This window comes from Ovis aries, chromosome 1 (genome assembly GCF_016772045.2).
Source record: "Ovis aries strain OAR_USU_Benz2616 breed Rambouillet chromosome 1, ARS-UI_Ramb_v3.0, whole genome shotgun sequence".
In the NCBI taxonomy this organism is placed as follows: Eukaryota; Metazoa; Chordata; class Mammalia; order Artiodactyla; family Bovidae; genus Ovis; species Ovis aries.
Window position 1 is genome coordinate 38976642 of NC_056054.1, and position 22296 is coordinate 38998937.

A 22296-nucleotide genomic window follows, 5' to 3' on the forward strand; every position below is an offset into this window, starting at 1 on the left:
GCTTTTCTTCCAAGGAGCAAGTGTCTTTTAATTTCATGGCTGCAGTCACCATCTGCAGTGATTTTAGAGCCCAAAAAATAGTCTCTCACTGTTTCCATTATTTCCCCATCTATTTGCCATGAAGTGATGGGACCAGATGCCATGATCTTAGGTTTTTGAATGTTGAGTTTTAAGCCAGCTTTTTATTATTTTTTTATTTAAATTTATTTATTTTAATTGGAGGCTCATTACTTTACAATATTGTATTGGTTTTGCCATACATCAACATGAATCCACCACAGGTATACACATGTTCCCCATCCTGAACCCTTCTTCATCCCTCCCCGTACCGTCCCTCTGGGTCATCCCAGTGCACCAGCCCCAAGCATCCTATACCCTGCATCGAACCTGGAATGGCGATTCGTTTCTTATATGATATTATACATGTTTCAATGCCTTTCTCCCAAATCATCCCAGCCTTCCCCTTTCCCACAGAGTCCAAAAGACTGTTCTATATATCTGTGTCTCTTTCGCTGTCTCACATACAGGGTTATCGTTACCATCTTTCTAAATTCCATATACATGTGTTAGTATACTGTATTGGTGTTTTTCTTTCTGGCTTACTTCACTCTGTATAATAGGCTCCAGTTTCATCCACCTCATTAGAACTGATTCAAATGTATTCTTTTTAATGGCTGAGTAATACTCCATTGTGTATATGTACCACAGCTTTCTTATCCATTCATCTGTTGATGGACATCTAGGTTGCTTCCATGTCCTGGCTATTATAAACAGTGCTGCGATGAACATTGGGGTACACATATCTCTTTCAATTCTGGTTTCCTCGGTGTGTATGCCTAAACCAGCTTTTTAAACCAACAACAGTCATTATAATTTTTTTAGAATTCTATATTGTGAAATAATTTGATACACATTGGGCTTCCCAGGTAGCTTAGCAGTAAAGAATCTGCCTGAAATGCAGGAGACACAGGCTCAATTCCTGGGTCTAGAAGACCCCTGGAGGAGGAGATGGCAACCTACTCCAATATTCCTGCCTGGAGAATCGCATGGACTGAGGAGCCTGTTGGGCTACAGTCCATAGGGTTGCAAGGAGTCGGAAACAACTGAAGCAACTTAGCTTTCTCTTCTTTCCTTTTTGACACATATTACCTATCAGATATCTCCAGCAACTCTTGGCAGAAAATACAATGTTTATCCCCACTTTCTCTGTGAAGAAATCAAGCCTCAAAGAAGTTAGGTGACTTCCCTTGATCATGTAGCTAGTAAATGGCAAAATTCAGTTACAAACTCAGATCTTCCACCTTCTAGTCCAAGATTTTTCAGTCTGCCATCTGTTATAAAAGGTGACTTTATTCTTACCAAAGGTTGGAGTCATTAACTATTTTAAAACTTTTTTAAAAGATAAAAATCTATATTGTTCTACTAACTTCAGACTTTTATCTTTTGTCCCCCAAATAAAAAGTTGATCATCAATGTTTATGAATTCATTCATTTCCTCAACAATTACATTTTAATGCCTATATAAATTAAGCTTACAATAAAGAGGCACTTAGGTTACAGTTATAAATAAGTCAAAAATTCTACCCTCTTAGATATTCCATGAAGAAGGATGGCTAATTAAATGCAGAATTAATAAAAATCATTTTAAAGGTGTTTGGAAGGAAACAAACCAGTGCTCAAAGTAGAGAAGAGTCGGGTAGTGAAGGAGATTGGGGGACCAGAGCAGCTATCTCTGCAGAAGTGACGCTTAAGCTTAAACCTGAAGGAGGAGGATAAGGTACATACTGAAAAGATGTGACTTTTCCAAGCTGAGAGAACACTACCTCTGAAATTCAACACTGGAAAGGGTTTTATTTTTTCTAGGGTCGGAGAGATCAGAGTAATGAGCACATTAAGACAGGAGATTGGGTTGCATAGAGAGTCAAAGGTTACCTTGTGCAGCATCTTGTAGGCTATGGTAAGAACTAAAGAGTGGACATTAGAAAAGTCTATTTCCAAATGCAGAAAATCTCTTTAGGTCTTAGATTTCATAGTTACTTTTACACTAACTTTAAACTGTGAGAATTTTTCTACATTTCGCTATTCTTGGTGTTCTATATTCACATACTCTTTCTATTATAACCATGATTTCTTTAAGGTTACAGATGAATTCTTTCTGTAACCTTAAAGTTAAGAAAGGAAATTAAGTAACTAACATGACATGAGTTAGCTTTAGAGCAAATTGAGGGGTTTGGGTAAAGGAATTTTTTTTCCTTTTCTATGAACATTATCAGTTAATATGCAACCAAAAAACCACAATTTCATTCTTTTTTATTACTCAATTCATTGTACTTAAACTTTCCTCTTAAATGTATCAGAGGGACAAGCTAGAAGTGTAGTATGTCTTCTTAAATCATATGATTTTGTTGTTCGTGTTAGTCACTCAGTCATATCTGACTCTTTGTGACTTCATGAACTATATCCCACCAGACTCCTTTGTCCATGGAATTCTCCAGGCAGAAATACTGGAGTGGGTTGCCATTCCCTTCTCCAGGATATCCTCCTAACCCAGGGATCAAACCCCAGTCTCCCGTACCGCAGGCAGATTTTTACCATCTGAGCCGCTAGGGAAGCCCAAATCGTAAGATAAACATACTAATAATAAATAATTTAAATTCTATCAAAAGACTAAAACAGAGTGTGCTTTTTTTCATTTCAGGCATGCCCATTTGTCATTGATATCTATGCAGACAAATGCAAGCCAAGAATTAAAGCTGTCCATATGGAAGCATGCAGTGGACAACTTGAGAAGGCCATTTGTAAATCTGTTCTTAACAAAGGCAATGCCAAAGTGATGGATGGCTATGAAAATATAATTATATATACTTATAAGCGTGACACCTGGATAACATCAGTTATTGAAAACAAGGTATCAGTTATGAGGTGATTCTCCTCATAACTGCAATGGTTAATACATTCCATCTTCTTTCTTACCCTATCCTTGCATAGCAATTAAATAACCCCATTACATTAATAGTATCTATAATAGTATCAGTTTCTTCTCAGGTTTCTAACTCAAACTGGGCATGCTAATTTTTATATATTTTTAAAGTATATTTATTTCTGAGATGCTCATTTTTGTGTTTCTTTTTGAGATAGTTTTCTCTTAAAATATGAAAATTAAATATTTGGAGATCTATGAAGATGGAGCATAATCTGGGTGCAAAGTATTTTATTTAGTTTGTTACTAAATGTCTTCACACATACATAGCTATTTTAAACAGCAGAGATCATGTTTTAAAGAAATATAAACAAAGTAAAGAAGTTAGCCCAACTTTTTTTTCTTTCATTTTTTAATTGGTGGAAAATTTCCTTACAATGTTATGTGGTTTCTGCCATACAACAAAGCAGATCAGTCATAATTGTATATATGTATCTCCCCTTTCCCTCCTGCGCCTCCCTCCCCTCCCCCACCTGACTCCTCTGGGTCATCACAGAGTGCTAGGCTGGGCTCCCTGTGCCATGTAGCAAGTTCCCACTAAGTGTTTTACACATGATAGTGTATACATGTCAATTCTACTTTCTCAGTTCGTCCCACCCTCACCTTCTCCCACTCTGTCCACAAGTCCTTTCTCTACTAGGTTCATCAGTACCATTTTTCTGGATTCCATATATATGCGCTAATATACGATACTTGTTTTTTCTTTTTCTAACTTCACTCTGTATAAGAGGCTCTAGGTTCACCACCTTCCTAGAACTGACTCAAATTCATTCCTTTTTATTAGCCCAGCTTTTTAACCCAAACTTTGCAGTATCAAAACTCCTACAGATTATCATCATGTTATCTAATTAAATATATTCTTCTGTCTAGAATCTGTTTTTATCAAGCCAGTTATTTCTAGCTTTGGCCATCTTCTGTGCTATGAATACTATTGATATTGCATGTCAAGAGGATACTCACATAAATGCTTTAAGTCAGAGACACCTAGTTTTCTAAAAACTATATATTTTCATAAATCTTACTCAAGACAGCTAGGTTTTTAAAACTATTGGCTTGTCTTTGTTCCTGGGTGAGATTTACATTATTTTTATGCCTGTCAGAAATGTCTTAAAGTGCTTAGGATTTGGCTGAGTATTGAGTCAATGTGAGTGTATGTCATGTAACTAACTCTCCTAGTCATAAGACAGGCCACTAGAACGTATACCTTGAGACTGCTTTCAAGGAGTTTAGAGGCTAGTTGTAAAGGCAGAATTAATACTCTCAGAAGAGATCAAAGAAAAGCTATATAGTACTGTTTGTATGTGCAATAGGAATTCTGCTGTATCTGTATCTCTTGTAGTTGATGCTAGTTGGGACTGTAGAAGTTGGGGAAGGATTTGTGATTAGGGAGGAAGGGAATTGTGATGTGTAATTTGAGCATGTGGTATAGGATTTGAAGGGTAACTAGGATTTAGATAGGCAGAGGGCCGGCCCTTAGAAGCAGAGGAAACAGTAGAAGGAGAAATATGAGTAAGCATTAATGTGAACTATAAATGACAGAATGGGAATAGCTCCTTTGCAGAAGCAGAGAGCTTTATTTGGAGGAGCATTTGAAAGGTAAATGATACAGGCTGAATGGATCCAGATTGTATATGTTATCTTGAAAACAAGATAGAGGAGTCTAGACTGGAGGAAATAAGATAGGTTCCCCAGCCAGTAGATTGCTATCTTCAAATGGATCATAACACTTTGGAAAGTGATTCCTAAGATCCTGCATGTTTCTGTTTCTGCCCTCTGTGTTTTTTGTTTGTTTTTGAGTGTGTGTGTGTGCGCGCGCGTGTGTGTGTGCACGCACAAGCCCTCTCTGTTTTATTAGGATTTATTAGGCAGTGGAGGAGAGCCACTACCTTACCTCAGTTCCTCTGCACTTCTATTACCTTCATTTCTCAACCCTCCATCTCCTCTTTTTCCTCAAGGAAAATTAAATTTTTCCACCAAAATGAGGTAATAACATTTTAAAGTTTAACATGTGCCAAGCACTTTAGCGCATTTGCTTCTCACAACCCAGTGAGGTAAGTACTATCCACATTTTATACACAAGGAAACTGAAGCACAGGGATGTTAAATAACTTGCAAAAGGTCACACAGCTAAGTAATAGAGGAGCTGAGAGATGAATTTAAGTAGTCTATAATGTTGCATTGCCCCTGTGTAGTCATCAGGGAGTGACTGCAGGTTCTTTAACAGGATACCACTTTAATTTGTACATTTCTCTCATTTATCAGCTTCATTCTGTTTTCTCTCCATCCTAGAGGCTGTCTATTATCAATGGTCTGTCATCTCAAATATAACTTCTTCCATGATATTCTGTCTGAACTAACGTTTCTGTGTTTCTGTGGAACCCTGTGAAAATCTCTTATCACAAGACTTGCAAAGTGCTTTGTAATTATCACTTTATTTGTATATATTTAGTAAAGAAAGAACTAGCAACTTATGAAATCTTTTTTTTATAGTCAGACAATAAAGTGATTATTCACATCAACAATGAGCTGAGTAGAAACTGTGTAAACAACAGAGGCCTCGACATATTTGCAGTAGAAGTGGCACCAAAATCTACAATGGTAATGCACTGTTTTTTAATTAAAGGCTTTTGTTTTATCAGCTTGAAAAAAATTGCTGTTAATGCTATGAATAAATTTGTAGGTATGAAGTAAAGTGGAAAATTATTTTGTGTGATATTTGTGTTAGTACCATCCTGTACAAGAAGATAGGAGACTGGTTCTAATCCAGTTCTCACTATTTGGTTCAGTGATTATGGGACATTCACTTAACCTCTCTGCTTGCAGTCTCTATAAGTGTAAAATTAATGTGATATCACCAGTTTTAGGTACTTCACAAAGTTAATGTAAAGATAAAGTGATACATGTGAAACAGTATTGAATATTATATAGAACTACAAAGTAGTAGTAATAGTAATTGGACTTTCAATAATTCAAAATATTTTTGTCCCCATTATTAAGATTTTCTAAGGTAACCTAAAAGAGAAAATGCCTCTGAGTGTTAGATAGCCAACTAAGTCAGGAGCTGAGTAGCTGAAGTTCTGTTAGCAGAACTCTAGGCATCCGATTTAGCCAGGAGTTCAAAGGCAGGGAGAGATCAGTAAACCCTGAAACTAGTCTGCTGCTGCTGCTGCTAAGTCACTTCAGTTGTGCCCGACTCTGTGCGACCCCATAGACGGCAGCCCACCAGGCTCCTCCGTCCCTGGGATTCTCCAGGCAAGAACACTGTCTAGTGAAGGGAAAAGGGAAAAAGCTTTGTGTTTTTACCCTTTTCCTCTCTGTACTGTCTATGAAATCCTAAAACATTCTAGAACAGGATAAAGAGAATTTATTTTTGCTGTTATTCCAATGAGGATTTTTAAAGATGCTCTAGGCTTAGAGAGGAAATAATACTTACTTCCCTTTCTGCCACCCCTCTTTACCCACCTTCACAAATAGCAACTATCAGCTACTGTATTACAGTTGAATTAGGGTGGATTATTCTGTTGGAAATCAGATTGTAGATTGCAGGTCCTTGCTAAGGACAAATATTAAAGAATTTTATCTGTACAGAGATATTTTTTATATAGGTTCTAGAAATGTCCTATTGAAAAATTAGCCCAAAATTATAGTGTATAAAAGGAAAGTAAAGGCTTTCTGTGTTTATGTGCAGGTTTGTCAACATGTAATGCCACTGAATGAGCGACAAGAATGGATATATTATTGTGTGTATTCCCTTATATCTTAAACACTATTTTTAAGAAATTACTGTGCTTGAGACTGTCAAACTAAGAATTATTTCAAGTTTGGTTTGTTATTTGTTGATCACTACATATAATCAATTTAACTGATGTATATAATAATCTCTTTAATTTGTATGCATTTGGGTTTCATGTCCTTATTATATACTGTATTATTAAAGTAGAAATAATTTTTAATATGTGGCCTTCTTATTAATTTAATGGGATACTTGGCATATTTCATTTGTGACTAATAATTTGAAATTAAATTATAGGTAAACTTTTAAAAAGTAACACTCAATGAATTCTATAAAATCCTATGCACTCTTGATGTATTCATCAAAAAAAATCCTGAAATAAAATATAAATGGCCCAGTTGCAGCCAGTGCCTTGTGCTTTATCCCTGTACTCCGGCCTGTCCAAGGAGCCCAGTGGATCCAGGACTCCCATCCTCACCGTACAGTTACAGGCATGTGACTGTGAGAGGACCGGGGAGCTCCAGGGCCCCCTTTCCTGCCTGCTGCTTCTGAGTGGCTGGTGACCCGCAGCCCCTTCACCACTCGCTTCTTCACCAGCAGCCTCTATCTCCTGCTGCACCTCTTCACAGCCTTGAGCATGTGCCCTCCCACAGGGCTCTGCCAGTGCTAAAGCCCCAGGTCCAAGTTTCTGCTGTTGGTTGCGGCAGTCCCAGTGTGTCTGAGAACAACATTTGGACGTTATGTTTACTTCTAATGAGATCACTGTCTTAATGTACAAGAGCACGAGCAGATACGACTGACAGGACTGGTCAATGTGATTTGACCTTTGAGAAAACTAGAAAGTGTAACCCTGCAGGAGATCACAGATCCAGAAATAATTTCCCTAATGAGAAGACCTCTACCCTCAGGAAGGCTGGGGCAGAGTGCCTGAGCCACAATCTCGCAGTCTTTCTTGATGTCAAAAGCCATGCAAATACTGCTACTGGTGTACTAAAGAAAATGTGTATGGAATTTCTTCAACTAAGAATAATAGTATCATTTGCTTTTTCTTGCCAGAAGTTATCTATAAGGTGAAACAAACAGATCACAGTGTAGTAATGGCTATTAACTCACAGACCTTGGAACCTTAGCCGTGCAAGAGATGGGACTATGATACTCTGTGGACACAATGCATGTTTGTGGTAATGGACATTTCATTTGTCTGAAGCAAATGTAATATCTTTACGGTATCTGTGTGGAATTTCAGGTTTCCTCCTGCAAAAGAATTTTGTATCCCCAGACCACTTGAAGAAGTGGTCAACTTAAAGGCATTCAAGTTGTTGCTTGGACTGTTAATACCTTTGATGAAAAAAGTTACCATGAGTTTCATCTTGGTTCCATCTCTGACCCTGACACTGTGTTGAAAGACTGCACATCATTTCTAGGCACCCTGAAACCCCCTGTCCAAGGAAACGTGTACAGGAGCTGCCTGCTGGTCTCATGCAGGGATATTAAAATACCCCTTGTGCTAGCCCACACCCTGGGAGATTAGGTGGCTCACATAAGTGATTGTCAGTAATTGCATTTTTACCCGAACCAAAACAAAACTCTGTGTTGCCAACATGCTGCATGGAATGGCTGAGTTCAGCCCTTGCTCTTGAAAATCTGGGTCTGCAAACAGGCACAATAGCTCCTACCCTGACCTAGGTGAGGCATACATCTTAACTCAGTGAGGATAAACACATTGAGTTTTGAAATTTGGGGGTACAGATGCAAATACATGAGAAATGCACCATCACTCAGAGCTGACATTTTAAAACTTGCCACACTTTTGTAACTTACTTATTTCAAATATTGTATTCAGCTATGTTATCAGTGTATTGTGGCTGTCAAGCTTGTGACAAACTTTAAATCACACACTAAAAATCACTAAAAGGAAAAAAATGTGAATGCAGAAATAGCCATTATATACTGTAGTTTTCCAATGAAAATATAATTAAAGCAAAATTTGGAGAAATTCCTTTTGTATTAAAGAAGTCAAAATCTAATCACAACAGTAGGACTATTTTGTTCTGATGGTAAATTTTTTAGTGGATTTACTTGTGAATTATTTTTAATGAAATTGTTTTGAAATAATAGGCATTAAATCTGAAGAGCATTTAATGAAGTAGTACAGTGCGTGAAAAACTATATTAAGCAGTTAAAAACTGTGTAGCCATATCAGTAACAGAATACTTGGCTAGTAAATGTCAACTTTTGAAATATGAATACCAGTGTATTATTTTTACCCAGCACATTGCTAGCACATAGTTTAAATGTCACTTGGATTTTGGCCCTTCATTGGATGTCTGTAAAATGGGTTGTCATTATCTAGCAGTTTGAGTTCTTCAAGTGATATCTTAAAAAGTAATGCAGGACTTCGCTGGCAGGCTAGGGTTTAAGACTCCATGCTTCCCCTGCAAGGAGCATGGGTTCAGTCCCTGGTTGGAGGAACTAAGATCCTGCATGCCGCAGGGCATGGCCAAAAAAATAAGGAGTACAATTCAAAAAACATTTTATTAATTGCCAAATGCCTTATAAGTCAAATAAATGTGGCCCTATATTCTGTTTCACAAAGTGTTGAGTTGCAGGAAATAAATTGTCTGGCTGTGCTACCAAAAGTATGTAATAAAGTTGCTATCTTTGCTTCCAGTTTTAAAAAGACTTTTTATAACAGTATGATAGGTATCATTGGAATATGGAGGCCCAGGAAAGAATACTGAACTCTTAAACATTATCTTCCACCACTGTTACCACTTAGACATACCAAGACTTTCACTCTTATTAGAGGGGGAAAAAAATCCAGCTATCTTATGGTTCCATCTTCAATTACTCAGTTGAAAGGTATTTTGTTTCAAGTTAATCTTTCTTCCAAGTGAATGAAAATCCAAGGGCATCAGCTAGTTAATGAATGTAACTATTTCATTTTGGGAAGTAAATGATTTTTTTAAAGGATTACTTCAGTACTCTGGTAGTAGAATATCCAGAAAAGTTTGATTCAAGTCCTGAAATACCAGACTCACAGGTTGATAGTGATTCTTTATTCAACCAAAATATTGTTGATTAACATGTAAGAATGTTTTCTTTAAAGGTGCTGCCTTTTTTGAGGATAGTTTTGTACAGATTGACTGTTATTTTTAGAGGTAACTTTGCATGTTGTTTAATTTTAAAATCACAAGGATTCAACTTATGAAAAAGACCATCTAAGTGCCCCCATCTCTCCTTTGCTGTCAGTCCCATCCCTGGCTATCTCCGTAGTATCTACATTAAAGCTCTCCATGATGAATTTTATCTACAAACACTTCCTCAAAATTGGCTTTCTTTCCCATTATTATTTATACATGTTCTCGACTTTTCATCTCTAAGAAAGCTCTCATTCCCCATCTATCTCTATCATTATTCTGTCCTCCCCTTCATGCGGAAATGACTTGAAAGAATTGTCTGTATTCACTTTCTTAACTCCCATTCATTCTCTACTAGTGATTGTTCCACCAGGGACATCAGCAGCAACTTTCTTATTAAATCCAGTGGATATTTTTAAGTCTTCTTTCCAGTGTTAAGACATAGTTGATCTCTCTGACACCTTGCCCTCCAGATTTTCTTCCAACTTCTGACCATTCCTTTTCAAGCTTCTTTCTGACCATACTTCTGTACCTTCTCCCAAATTCCACATCCTCTCTTAACTCATTGTAATTCCTTCCTACTCCAAAACTCTACAGTTCCAATATTTTAAAGCCAAATTAGTGTTAAATATCAAATGTTGCCCTAAGTAATTCTTAAATTACTATATTTAATAATTTATTGATTTTCCATTACATTTGTAGTGACCTATTTTTTTAAGCCAGTGACCTTTTTTAAGATCTATTTTTGGTATAGGTTAAATATGAAGCAGAAACTTAATACACCACACTGATCATATTTTGGATATAATCCAGGAAAGTGGAAATGTATTTCTGGTTTTGACCACCAGAGGGTGAGCATATTATTTCCTTATTCATTAGTATACACATATGCCAGAGAGAGAGAGATACAGAGACAGAAGCTGACTGATAATGTTTCTCAGCAGTGGGTTAAATCCTTTATGACTTCTAAGATTGCTTTGGGGAAATCAATTGTATCATATACGTATACACCCATTCTTTTTAGAGAATGGATAAAAAATTATTCCTGGTTTGTAAACAGGATGCTAAATCTTCAGCTCTTTCACTTCTTCATGAAATTACAGTATAAGGACATAAAGAGAAAGCCCTGCTAGCTTTACATGGGATTATAAAGCTTATCTTTGCTACTCAGGCTAGTTTACTTTCTGGAAAAAATAAGAACTAAATAAGGATTTGAATAAAAAAGAGGCAAATAACAGAATTGATTTAGGGAAGGTAGATGAGATTCATGCAGAGACACAATTTAGGGGCCAGGAACTAGGAATGGTTGCTAAAAATCTAAAGAGTAAAGGGTTTTGATTGAAGCGTATACATATTAACTATGGTTAATTATTATCTAAGGAAGAAGAATAGACATTCTCAATCCTTATGAATAATTCATAAGCTGCATATATTTGTGATATTTGACCCTGTTGATTTGTACTTTAAAAAAAAGTTACTCTTTTTTTTTTTTTTCATTTAAAAAATCCTATGACAAATTGTATAGGGATCACTGGAAAAAAGAAAGTGTGCTGAAAACTAGTTAGATCAACTCATGGGAGGGAAAAGATTTATTTAAGAGTAAAATTAATAATGCCGAAAGGTTTCCATGTTTCTGAGTTTGTTATATCTGTAGTGAAAACAATGTGTTTAACACCATACACTGAATTTTACTATGTTCTATTATGTTGCTTTTTTCCTATAGTTCAATACAACTAATGTTTTATCAAAAATTTATCATTAGTCTTTTTCAACTGGTGGCTTCATTTTTTTTCGTTAAGTAATTAAATTTTAACTAGTTAAATGTCATTTCTAATTTAATAATGAAAGCAACAAGAAAAACGTAACCAAATTTACTTAAAGATTTGGATAGCAAAGTTTTCTATTCTACAAAGGGAAAAGTTGGGTAAGTGGCTATATGTAGCTCCAATTCTGATTAAATACATTCTCTGTCACCCTGCTTATTTAACTTATATGCAGAGTACATCATGAGAAACGCTGGACTGGAAGAAACACAAGCTGGAATCAAGATTGCCGGGAGAAATATCAATAACCTCAGATATGCAGATGACACCACCCTTATGGCAGAAAGTGAAGAGGAGCTAAAAAGCCTCTTGATGAAAGTGAAAGAGGAGAGTGAAAAAGTTGGCTTAAAGTTCAACATTCAGAAAACGAAGATCATGGCATCTGGTCCCATCACTTCATGGGAAATAGATGGGAAACAGTAGAAACAGTGTCAAACTTTATGTTTTTGGGCTCCCAAATCACTGCAGATGGTGACTGCAGCCATGAAATTAAAAGACGCTTACTCCTTGGAAGAAAAGTTATGACCAACCTAGATAGCATATTCAAAAGCAGAGACATTACTTTGCCGACTACCATCCATCTAGTCAAGGCTATGGTTTTTCCTGTGGTCATGTATGGATGTGAGAGTTGGTCTGTGAAGAAGGCTGAGCGCTGAGGAATTGATGCGTTTGAACTGTGTTGTTGGAGAAGACTCTTGAGAGTCCCTTGGACTGCAAGGAGATCCAACCAGTCCATTCTGAAGGAAATCAACCCTGGAATTTCTTTGGAAGGAATGATGCTAAAGCTGAAACTCCAGTACTTTGGCCACCTCATGCGAAGAGTTGACTCATTGGAAAAGACTCTGATGCTGGGAGGGATTGGGGGCAGGAGGAGTAGGGGACGACCCAGGATGAGATGGCTAGATGGCATCACAGACTCAATGGACGTGAGTCTGAGTGAACTCCGGGAGATGGTGATGGACAGAGAGGCCTGGTGTGCTGCAATTCATGGGGTCACAAAGAGTCGGACACGACTGAGCGACTGAACTGAACTGAAAAGCTTACAAAGAAAGAATCAGAAATACTCTTAACAAAAATTTATTTAATTTTTGATACAGGCCAAGCTCTTCATCTTTGAGAGATAGTTTGTATAGAGAAGTATCCTAAATTCTTCCCACAGTGCAATTCTACCTTCTTCAAGTAGTACATCTTATATTTGTACATAAGGAAGTGTTTAGTAAAACTGGATGGTCAACTGTTTTCCTATCCTGAAGCACTTAAAATAGTAAGAATATACTTGAGGTCAAAATCTTACAGATCCTAATAACATGAACACACTTGTAAACTCTGGTTCATCCATAATTAGATTATTTCAGTTTTTCTCCACCCAACTCTTTAATCTCCTCCCTCCTGTATAAGACCTACACCATCATTTGAAGTACTCAGGAACCAATGGGGAATTAAAATGATTTCAGCAGTTAATCAACCCACCTGTATTACTAGATATCTGGAGGGTCATCCTTGAACAGTCAATTCAGGGAGATCCACCCATGTGCCAGGACCCAACTTAACCAGAAAATCTACATCAAAGACAAACAGATATCCTAAGCCAGTGTATCCCAAAGGAATTGTGTAGTGATCTCATTAATACAAAGATGTGGAACAAAGCCTGTGAATATGTGTTTCTAATAAGCTTTTGGTGATACGAGTACTTCTGGACTGTGGAACATTTTAAATAGCAAATATCCAGGGCTAGGCAATATTCAGAATTCTACAGCTGCATTCCTCCCAAGTTTTCCCATGGTTTGTTCCCAGCCTACTTATTCTCTTCTCCATGACCCACTTTTCTATGACAATTCACCCAAACTCCCCTTTTAGTAACTGTTGGTGCAGTCATGCAGTTTGCCACATTGTCTATCTCTCCAGTCACCTCAGATCCACCCATGTACCAGGACCCACCTCAGTGGAGATTACTTCTTGTAATCTTTGGCCTCTAGAATCCCTTCCTTCATTTTGACATCACCTCCAGAGTTTCTTATCTAGATAAGAGTGTGAGAAAGAATGAAGTACCAAAAGGGAGTTTAAGATAGGAAAGGTGTCTTTGGGGAATCTGAAATCCATCTGAGAGTTACCAGATAATTAAACCTAAAATGTTATCAACACAAGCTTACAAGTGTAAGTCAAGTGATCAATCTGTGCTTAGGAGTTCAGAGAGAAGAGAAAGTAATCCCAGTAGACTAAAGTAGGGGAGTTTTACAGGAAATAGGAGAGAGAAACTCTACTTTAAAATTTGTGCAGGGACTAGATTGGTGAAATGGTATGGGGATAACGACAGGGAATAATGTAAACAAAGGTGCAAGGGTAGAAAAGTTTAAGTAAAGGACATGAGATCAGTGAGTACACCCATCAGAGAAACACAAAGGGTTGATATGAAGTTCCTGGATGGCAAGTTAAAAAAATTATTCATTGGGGATGGAAGGCATTGAGGTTATAGATGGGAGTGAAATGACTAGGATGACCCTACTTCCCACTGTGCCTACCACAGTTCTAGTTTATACCACCCAGCAGGAGTAATTATAACAATTATTAATATCCTCCTTTTCATCATTCAAAGTTACCCAGTTTGAACAACAAATTATACAGTCACCCCAGACATAATGAAATTAGTATTTCACTCAAGTGGATTAGAACACTGGTATGCAGCGTGTGGTCCCAAGATGTGTGATTCACAAATGAAGAGGAAAAAAAAATACATAATACATTTCTAAAGATATACATAGATGTTAAAAAGAAGACCAACATAAAATGGTTAGAAGTATGGTACATTCCCCCAAATTTTAAAATAGTATTTTAAAATTTCTTTTAGAAACAATTGGTAAGCATTCAATATTTTATACATATTCTTAACCTTATTCTTTATTTTACAATTTACCTTAAATTCAAGGCCATCTTAAGTTCAATTATCTATATGAGGTTAGTGTCAGCATATAATATAAATACAATAGTGCCAGTTACAGAATACCAGCATTGTAACCTTTTTGGTAATTACAGATATAAATATGCAGTATTACTAAAAAGTACATATCTCTGTGTCTTTTATAAACATCTGTTGCAAAAATTGTTTGGATTTATCTTCTTAAAAAGAATTGTTTTCTTCCTAGCAAAGCAGTAACAATTTTGGAAGTCAAGTAGACTGGTGACCAGTATACAAGGACTTATTAATACAATTAGCAAGTATCTAGCACATGTATTATTTATAATACAGAAGTAGTAGACATGATCTCTGTCTTCAGGAGAAGAAAGAGCTGAGGAAATGAATTACATGTTATCTTATTAAGAGTAATATTAAATCTTAAATTAGTATACACTGATCATTAAGCATAAACTAGTGGTGAGGTATGGTATGGGAACTGAAGAGGGAAGGGAAGACATGCTCAATCTGAGGGGAGAAGGACAATAAGATTCTCTTGGAGGCTTGAAGGAATGAAAGAAGTGTGGTTTGAAGCCAAGTAGTGCTTTGATTTGTTTTCAGTCATGCAATAAAATATCTTTAAAATTAAATAACGGGAAAAGGCACCTTTTAATAACTGTTAAAGGAAATGAGTCATAGACTTTAAAATATTGTGAAGTGCTGTACTAAAATGAGATTATGTTTGATAGAACCAGTTTGGACAAGTTAGAAAGATTAGTGTGGCTGGAAGATTTAGGGAAATGAGCTAGAACTTCGACCTTGAAAGGATAAGAGGGATTCAGAAGTTGGCGGGGGGAGGAGGGTGAAGGAAGTTTCAGGCATTTTCTCACGTTTTTCACTTTTCCTAGAATTTCCTGTATTGTATCTCTGCCTAGTAATATCATAGGCAGTAAGTCCACAGTCATATAGTTATTGATTGCCTAATATGTATAGAGCATTGCTTTATTTACTACATATACAGAGGTGAACAAGCTAGACTTTGTTCCTGCTCTCGTTAGATAGTCTATCAGAGAAGATAGATTGTGAACAAATATTACACACTGGGCCTTTAACACACATTTTAAAAAATGTTTCATTCTTCATGAAGCCCTTAAATCTTTCCTCAATCAAGAAGAAATTATTACATGTCTTGCACTTCTGTTTTAAAACTAATAGCTTTTTTCTATAAAGTTTTAATTCTTTATTAAAATAATTACTATACAATAAATTTGACCTTTTTTGGGGGGAAGAGTGAGGTTATACATGTCTATTAATTTAGCACATGTAAAACTTCATTTAACCACCACCACAGTCAGGATACAGGATAGTTTCAGCACCAGAAACTCCCTTGTACTATCCCTTATTGTCACATCCTCCTCTCCTCCCAGCTCTATTCTCCCAGTTCCTGGCAATCACTGATTGTTTTCCATCACTATGGTTTTCTCTTTTTGAGACTGTCATATGGGATCGTGTATTAGGTACCCTTCTGAGACTGGATTTTTTTCATTCAGCATAATGCTTTTGAGATTATCCAAGTTGCTGTATCAATAGTTTGTTCCTTTTATTGGGGAGTAGCTTTTCATCATAAAGTTTCTTCATTCATCTGCTAGGTTATTTCCAGTTTTCAGTAATATTAACAGGCTGCTGTAAACAGTCAGGTATAGGTTCTTCCATGAATTAAGTTTTCATTTCTCTAGGGTAAATACCTGGAGGTTAGATTACTGTATCATATGTTTAAGTGTATGTTTGACTTTTTAAAGAAACTGGCAAAGTGTTTTCCAGATTGGCTCTACTAGTTTGCATTTCTGCCAGGTCTGTGTGAGAGTTCCAGGTGTTCTGCAACCTCATCACCACTTAGTTTGTCAGTATTTTTTATTTCAGTCATTCTAATAGATGTGCGGTGTTATTTCACAGTAGTTTAAATCTGCATTTCCCCACTGGCCAATGATATTGAACAACTTTTCATATGCTTCTTTACTATCTGTGTAATCCTCTTTAATGAAGTATCTCCTAAGACTTTACCTATTTTAAATTGAGTCGTTTTCTTACTGTTGAGTTTTGGGGATACTTTATAAATTCTGGATACAGTTTTTGCTGGATATGTGATTTGCAAATATGTTTTCCTAGTCTATAGTTTGCCTTTTCATTCAGATTGTGTCATATGGAGAGCAAGTGTTTGACGAAGTTCAGTTAATCCATTTTTCCTTTAATGGATCATGCATTTGGTGTCAAGACTAAGCTGTTGCCTCGGCTTCCCTGGTGGCTCAGAGGTAAAGAATCCACCTGAAATGCAGGAGATGCAGGTTTGATCCCTGGGTTGGGAAGATGCCCTGGAAATAGCAAGCCGATCTAGTATTCATGCCTGGGAAATCCCACTGACAGAGGAGCCTGGTGGGCTACAGTCCATGGGTCGCAAGGGAGTCAATATGATATAGTGACTAAACAACAACAAAAGCAATTTCAGAATCATTGACTACAGATGACTTTAACTTTTATTCAAATAAATTTTAAGCATTTGAGTAATTTACAGGTGTAAATAGAGTAAATTTTAAATGGTTTTCTATTACTGACACGTGTAGGAACAAGTCATTTTAGCAAATTATAAATAGATCAAAATTTAACATAATGAACTAATTCTACAGCCGCAAAGAACCCATGATTTAGGTTTAACAAAAGAACAAACATGCTATTTGCTGTGTTGTTCAGTATTAATTTGTTTGGGGATGTGGAATCATCAATTGTTAATAGTTACCTGACAGCTACAAATAATTGAAAATTCATGTAGAAGATTATCTACAATGTACCTATTTCATGAGATTTCTCATCATTGAGGGACTGCCTTACAGGCCAGGAAGAACTCTTAGGTAGGAGAGAGATTTGGGTCACCATTCTAGGCCTAAACTGGAGACCATCCCAGTATTCCTCAGTACATAGGGTTACACCATTACTTGACACCATCAGATAGGAAGTTGAGTGTACCCAAAGAGTTGTGTTTTGTTTTTAAACAACAGTATGATACATATTTTTATTGTATGCCATATAGGTGCTGGTTTCTAAGGCCTGCCTATGTGTTGTAATGGATTGCTTTTCAGTATTTTTTATTTTGATAATCAGTTTATGTGTAAGTCATATAATGTGTTAAATGGCTAGTGCCACTAATCACCCACTTCACTATCCAGTGTTTCCACTGTAAATTCTATACATGTTTTTTCATTATAAACTCCATATGCATACTATTTGCAATTTGTTAAGTCATCAAAGATTGCTATCCTATAGTAAACATATTTCTTTAAATCATTATAGTTGAAATGCAAATGATGATTTGTGAAAGGTGAAGGTAAAGCTACCTTAATGAACACTGTATTTGGAAATGGAATTTGACCAAGCATTGTACACTTATTTAGCAACAGTTTAACCAACCTCCTGTTTATATGCACATGTATATGTAAATAGAGAAATCATTCAACTCTTTCACAGAATCGCCAACTGCTTGTTCTTGACCTAGATCAAACCTAACAAAATTCAAGATAATTTGGTTTAGGAAGGTTTCTAAATGGCATGTTAATAACTTACTAAAGAAGCAAATCTTAAAAAAAAAAAGAAGCAGCAAATCTTCAGGCTTCCCTGGTGGCTCAGAGGTAAAGAATCCACCTGCCAGTGCAGGAGACATGGGTTTGATCCCTGATCTTAGTTGCCGCGGAGCAACTAAGCCTGTGCACTACAACGATTGAGCCTGTGGCTCTAGACTAGCCTGGGAGCCACAGCTATCGAGCCCATGTGCTGCAACTACTGAAGCACTCAACACAGCCAAAAATAAATAAAATTATATTTAAAAAAAAGGAGTAAACCTTCCTTGCCTTTGAATCAACCTAATAGCTCTGAATTCAGGTTTATGGATGGTTAGATGGCATATAAAAGAAACACGTCTAAATCTTCCTGCTGGATTGATGTTCCTGAAGTTCTCTTTCAAAGTTAAGACTTTATCACACTGCAGTTCTTGGCCTTTAAATGTTGAAGTATCTCAGAGCTTGGTGTTGGACTCTTTGTTTTTTTTCCCCTATATTCTCTCCCTAGGTGACCTCATTCATCTCATGTTTTCAAATGCTATCTATATGCTAATAGGATATAAATTCATATCCCTTGACCAGGTCTCATTTCTAAGCTCTAGACCTCTATGTCTAAAACCTTACTCTATTACTCCTCTTGGAGGCATGACAGGCACCTCAGACCCTGCATATCTAAAACAATTCATGACTATGCCACACTACCCTCCAACCCCACATTTTTTATAGTGGTTCCAGTCCAGATTGCCAGGAGACACTACTCCTTTTCACTAGGTGTATACCCTATTCATATAGTTTATTAGTAAGTTCTGTTGACTCTACTTTCTGCAAATCTCTTGAGTCTATTCACTCCTATACATCTCCATTGACTTCCCTCTAGTATAATCCACCCACTATGGTTTTCAATTTGCCAGTCTGGTTTCACTTCATCCACTTTCTTTTACTCATCCACACAGCAGACAGAGGGATCTCTTACAAATGCTATTATGATCATAGTATTTCTCTGCCTAAAACACTTTTGGCATGCTACAACAGGGATGCGACTTGAAGGCATTTTGCTATGTTAAATAAGCCAGACACAAAAGAAGAAGTATGGTATGATTCCCCTTATATGAGAATGGAATAACCAAATTCATAGAGACAAAGTAGAATAATGGTTTCCAAGGCTTGAGAGGGAGGAATGAGATATTATTATTTAATGACTACAATGTTTCAGTTTGGGATGATAAAAAGGTTCTGGAGATAGTGGTAATGGTTGTGTAATTAAAGTACTCAGTGCTGCTGAATGTGCTTAAAAATGGTTAAAGTGGTGATTTGTATATTATGTATATTAAGGGAGGGGATATTTGTATACTTGTGGCTGATTCACATTGTTATATGGCAGAAACCAACATAACATTGTAAAGCAATTACCCTCCAATTAAAAAAAAAAAACCCTTTTGGTTGCTTGTTGCTATTATGATAAAGATTCCAGTGTTTGACACCATCTAGAAGGCCAGACATGATCAGGCCCTCTATCCCTCAGTTTCTATGTTACAGTTACACTGATTGCACTTTACACACTTACTGTGTAAACACAGTTACACTGATTGCAGTTTAAATCTCTAATGACACAGAATTTCCTTCTTATTTCAAACCTGCCCCCTTAACATTCCCTCTCTTGGAATGAAATGTTCTTTCCTCCTTTTTCACCTGACCAACTACTGCTCATCCTTCCAGTCCTCAGTTTATACATCACCTCCTCCAGGACACTTTCCCTGACTCCCTCCAATGATAGATCCTCCTGTTTACATTTTAAATCACCTCTATGTATTTGTAGCATTTATCCTAATTCTGATTTGTTATTTAGTATTTGTCTCCTCTAACATATTGCAAGCTCTGTGGGACCAGGAACTATTCTGACTTGTTCACCTTTTTTCTTTTTTTCAAGATTTATTTATTTTTGGTTGCACTGGGTCTTTTGTGGTGTGTGGGGGCTTTCTCTAGTTGTGATGAGCAGCGGCTACTTGTGCAAGCTTCTCATTGTGATGGCTTCTTGTTGCAAAGCACAGGCTCTAAGGTGCACAGGTTTCAGTAATTGCAATGCTTAACACCTTTTAGAGAGCTGGTGCTTAGTACCAGTTCAAAAATACATCTGTGGAGCGAGTGAATCAATGAATGGATGCCATCTAAAGGATAACTCATTAATGAAATAACATGAGAATTACCGCTTAAAAGAGGTAATAAAAAGAAAAAATGTATTTTTATTACTATAGAAACAATATAAATTCTGTATACAAAACACGGAAGATCCAGATAAAGCATAGAGGAAAATAGAAGAGTTATTCTATCCCACAACTCAAAAGTAATGATTGTTATATATGTTGATCTATTTTCTTCTAGTCCTTTGCATGTGTTTCTAAAAGAAAGAAATCACTCAAGTAGGATAATATTATATATACAATTTTTAATGGATAAATTGTAGTTTAATCAGTTTATTTTCTAGTTAATTTTTATTGGAGTGTAGTTGTTTTACAATGTTGTGTTAGTTTCTGCTGTACAGCAGAGTAAATCAATTATCTTTCTCTCTTTAGTCACTAAGTCGTGTCTGACTCTTGCGACCCCATGGACTGTAGCCTGCCAGGCTCCTCTGTCCATGGGATTCTCCAGGCAAGAATACTGCAGTGGGTTGTCATTTTCTTCTCCAGGGGATCTTCCCAACCCAGGAATTGAACAGGCTCTGCTGCATTGCAGGCGGATTCTTTACCAACTGAGCTATGAGGGAACATATATCCACTCTTTTTAGATTTCCTTCCCATTTAGGTAACCATAGAACATTGAGTAGAGTTCCCTATGCCATACAGTAGGTTCTCATTAGCTATCTATTTCATACATAATAGTGCATATATGGGGAGAAGGCAATTGCACCCCACTCCAGTACTCTTGCCTGGAAAATCCCATGGATGGAGGAGCCTGGTGCACTGCAGTCCATGGGAGTCGGACACACTGAGCGACTTCACTTTCACTTTTCACTTTCATGCATTGGAGAAGGAAATGGCAACCCACTCCAGTGTTCTTGCCTGGAGAATCCCAGGGATGGGGGAGCCTGGTGGGCTGCCGTCTATGGGGTCGCACAGAGTTGGGCACGACTGATGCGACTTAGCAGCAGCAGCAACAGCAGCAGTGCATATATGTCAATCCCAATCTCTCAACTCATCCCACCCCCCCTCCCACTTGGTAATTATGTTTGTTCTGTACGTCTGTGACTCTATTTCTGATTTGCAAGCAAATAAGTTCATCTGTATCATTTTTCTAGATTCCACACATAAGCAATATTATGTGATATTTGCTTTTCTCTTTCTTACTTCACTCTGTATGACAGTCTCTAGGCCCATCCATATCTCTGCAATTGGTACTATTTCATTCCTTTTATTGGCTGAGTGATATTCCATTGTATATATGTATCAGATTTATTTGAGCAGACACAAATCTCAGTCCAAAGTTAGATGTTCAGGAAATATTTCTTTTTCTAGAATTCATCTTGATTTGTATTTCATTTGCCTGAGATAATCCATCTGGGACTGTCACTAGGTACAGTTAGCTTATATAGTGCCAAACATAAGGGAAGAAGAGTACCTGGCATCTGATACCCAGTGTCTCTGGAGGCACACGATCATCCTGTCTAACTCTTGGCCTCTGGTCCACACTGCCGAGGATTCTCATTTCTGTTTGGGTGGGCAGTGCAGGTCTAGTGGCTTCCTTTCCTTCTCCAGTTGTCACCCAGGAGGGAATAAGAATCATTCCGCTGCTTTTGTCAATACTACAACTTGGAAATGTCTGTAGGTCAATTTCTGAGTGCAGAACATGTGCATATGATGGGATATAACTTCCACAATTGTTGTTACATGGAAAAGGGAGATTATCCAGGTATATCTGATCTAATTATACAAGCCCTTTACAAAGCAGGCATTTTCTCTGGCTTTTGGTGGAAGAAGGAGGCAGAGAATGCAGCCATGAGGAGGACTCACTCACTGTAGGCAGCCTCTAGTAATAGAGAGCAGAGCCTGGCTCACAGCCAGCAAAGAAACAAGGACCTCTGAGTTACAACTCCAAGGAAATGGGTCCTGTCAACAACATGAATGAACTTGG

General features: G+C 37.1%; 1 protein-coding gene and 1 pseudogene across 6 annotated transcripts in view; both read left to right on the forward strand.

Moving 5' to 3' along the window:
• The window catches only part of EFCAB7 (EF-hand calcium binding domain 7), a 70590-nt gene extending 50984 nt beyond the window's left edge, over nucleotides 1–19606 (forward strand). For 2 of the 6 annotated variants that reach the window (XM_042249104.1, XM_060410472.1), the window contains 2 exons: nucleotides 2699–2908; nucleotides 5471–7116. In XM_042249104.1, the coding sequence (XP_042105038.1) occupies nucleotides 2699–2908; nucleotides 5471–5671 (411 nt within the window). In that variant the 3' untranslated portion in view covers nucleotides 5672–7116. Of the gene's footprint in view, nucleotides 1–2698; nucleotides 2923–5470; nucleotides 7117–11851 lie in introns of those variants that run through there. The other 4 variants (XR_006059753.2, XM_060410457.1, XM_012165315.3 and 1 more) reach the window with 4 other exon arrangements.
• Nucleotides 7103–9383, forward strand: LOC105612920 (glycerophosphodiester phosphodiesterase 1-like; annotated as a pseudogene).
• Nucleotides 19607–22296: the final 2690 nt, after the last annotated feature.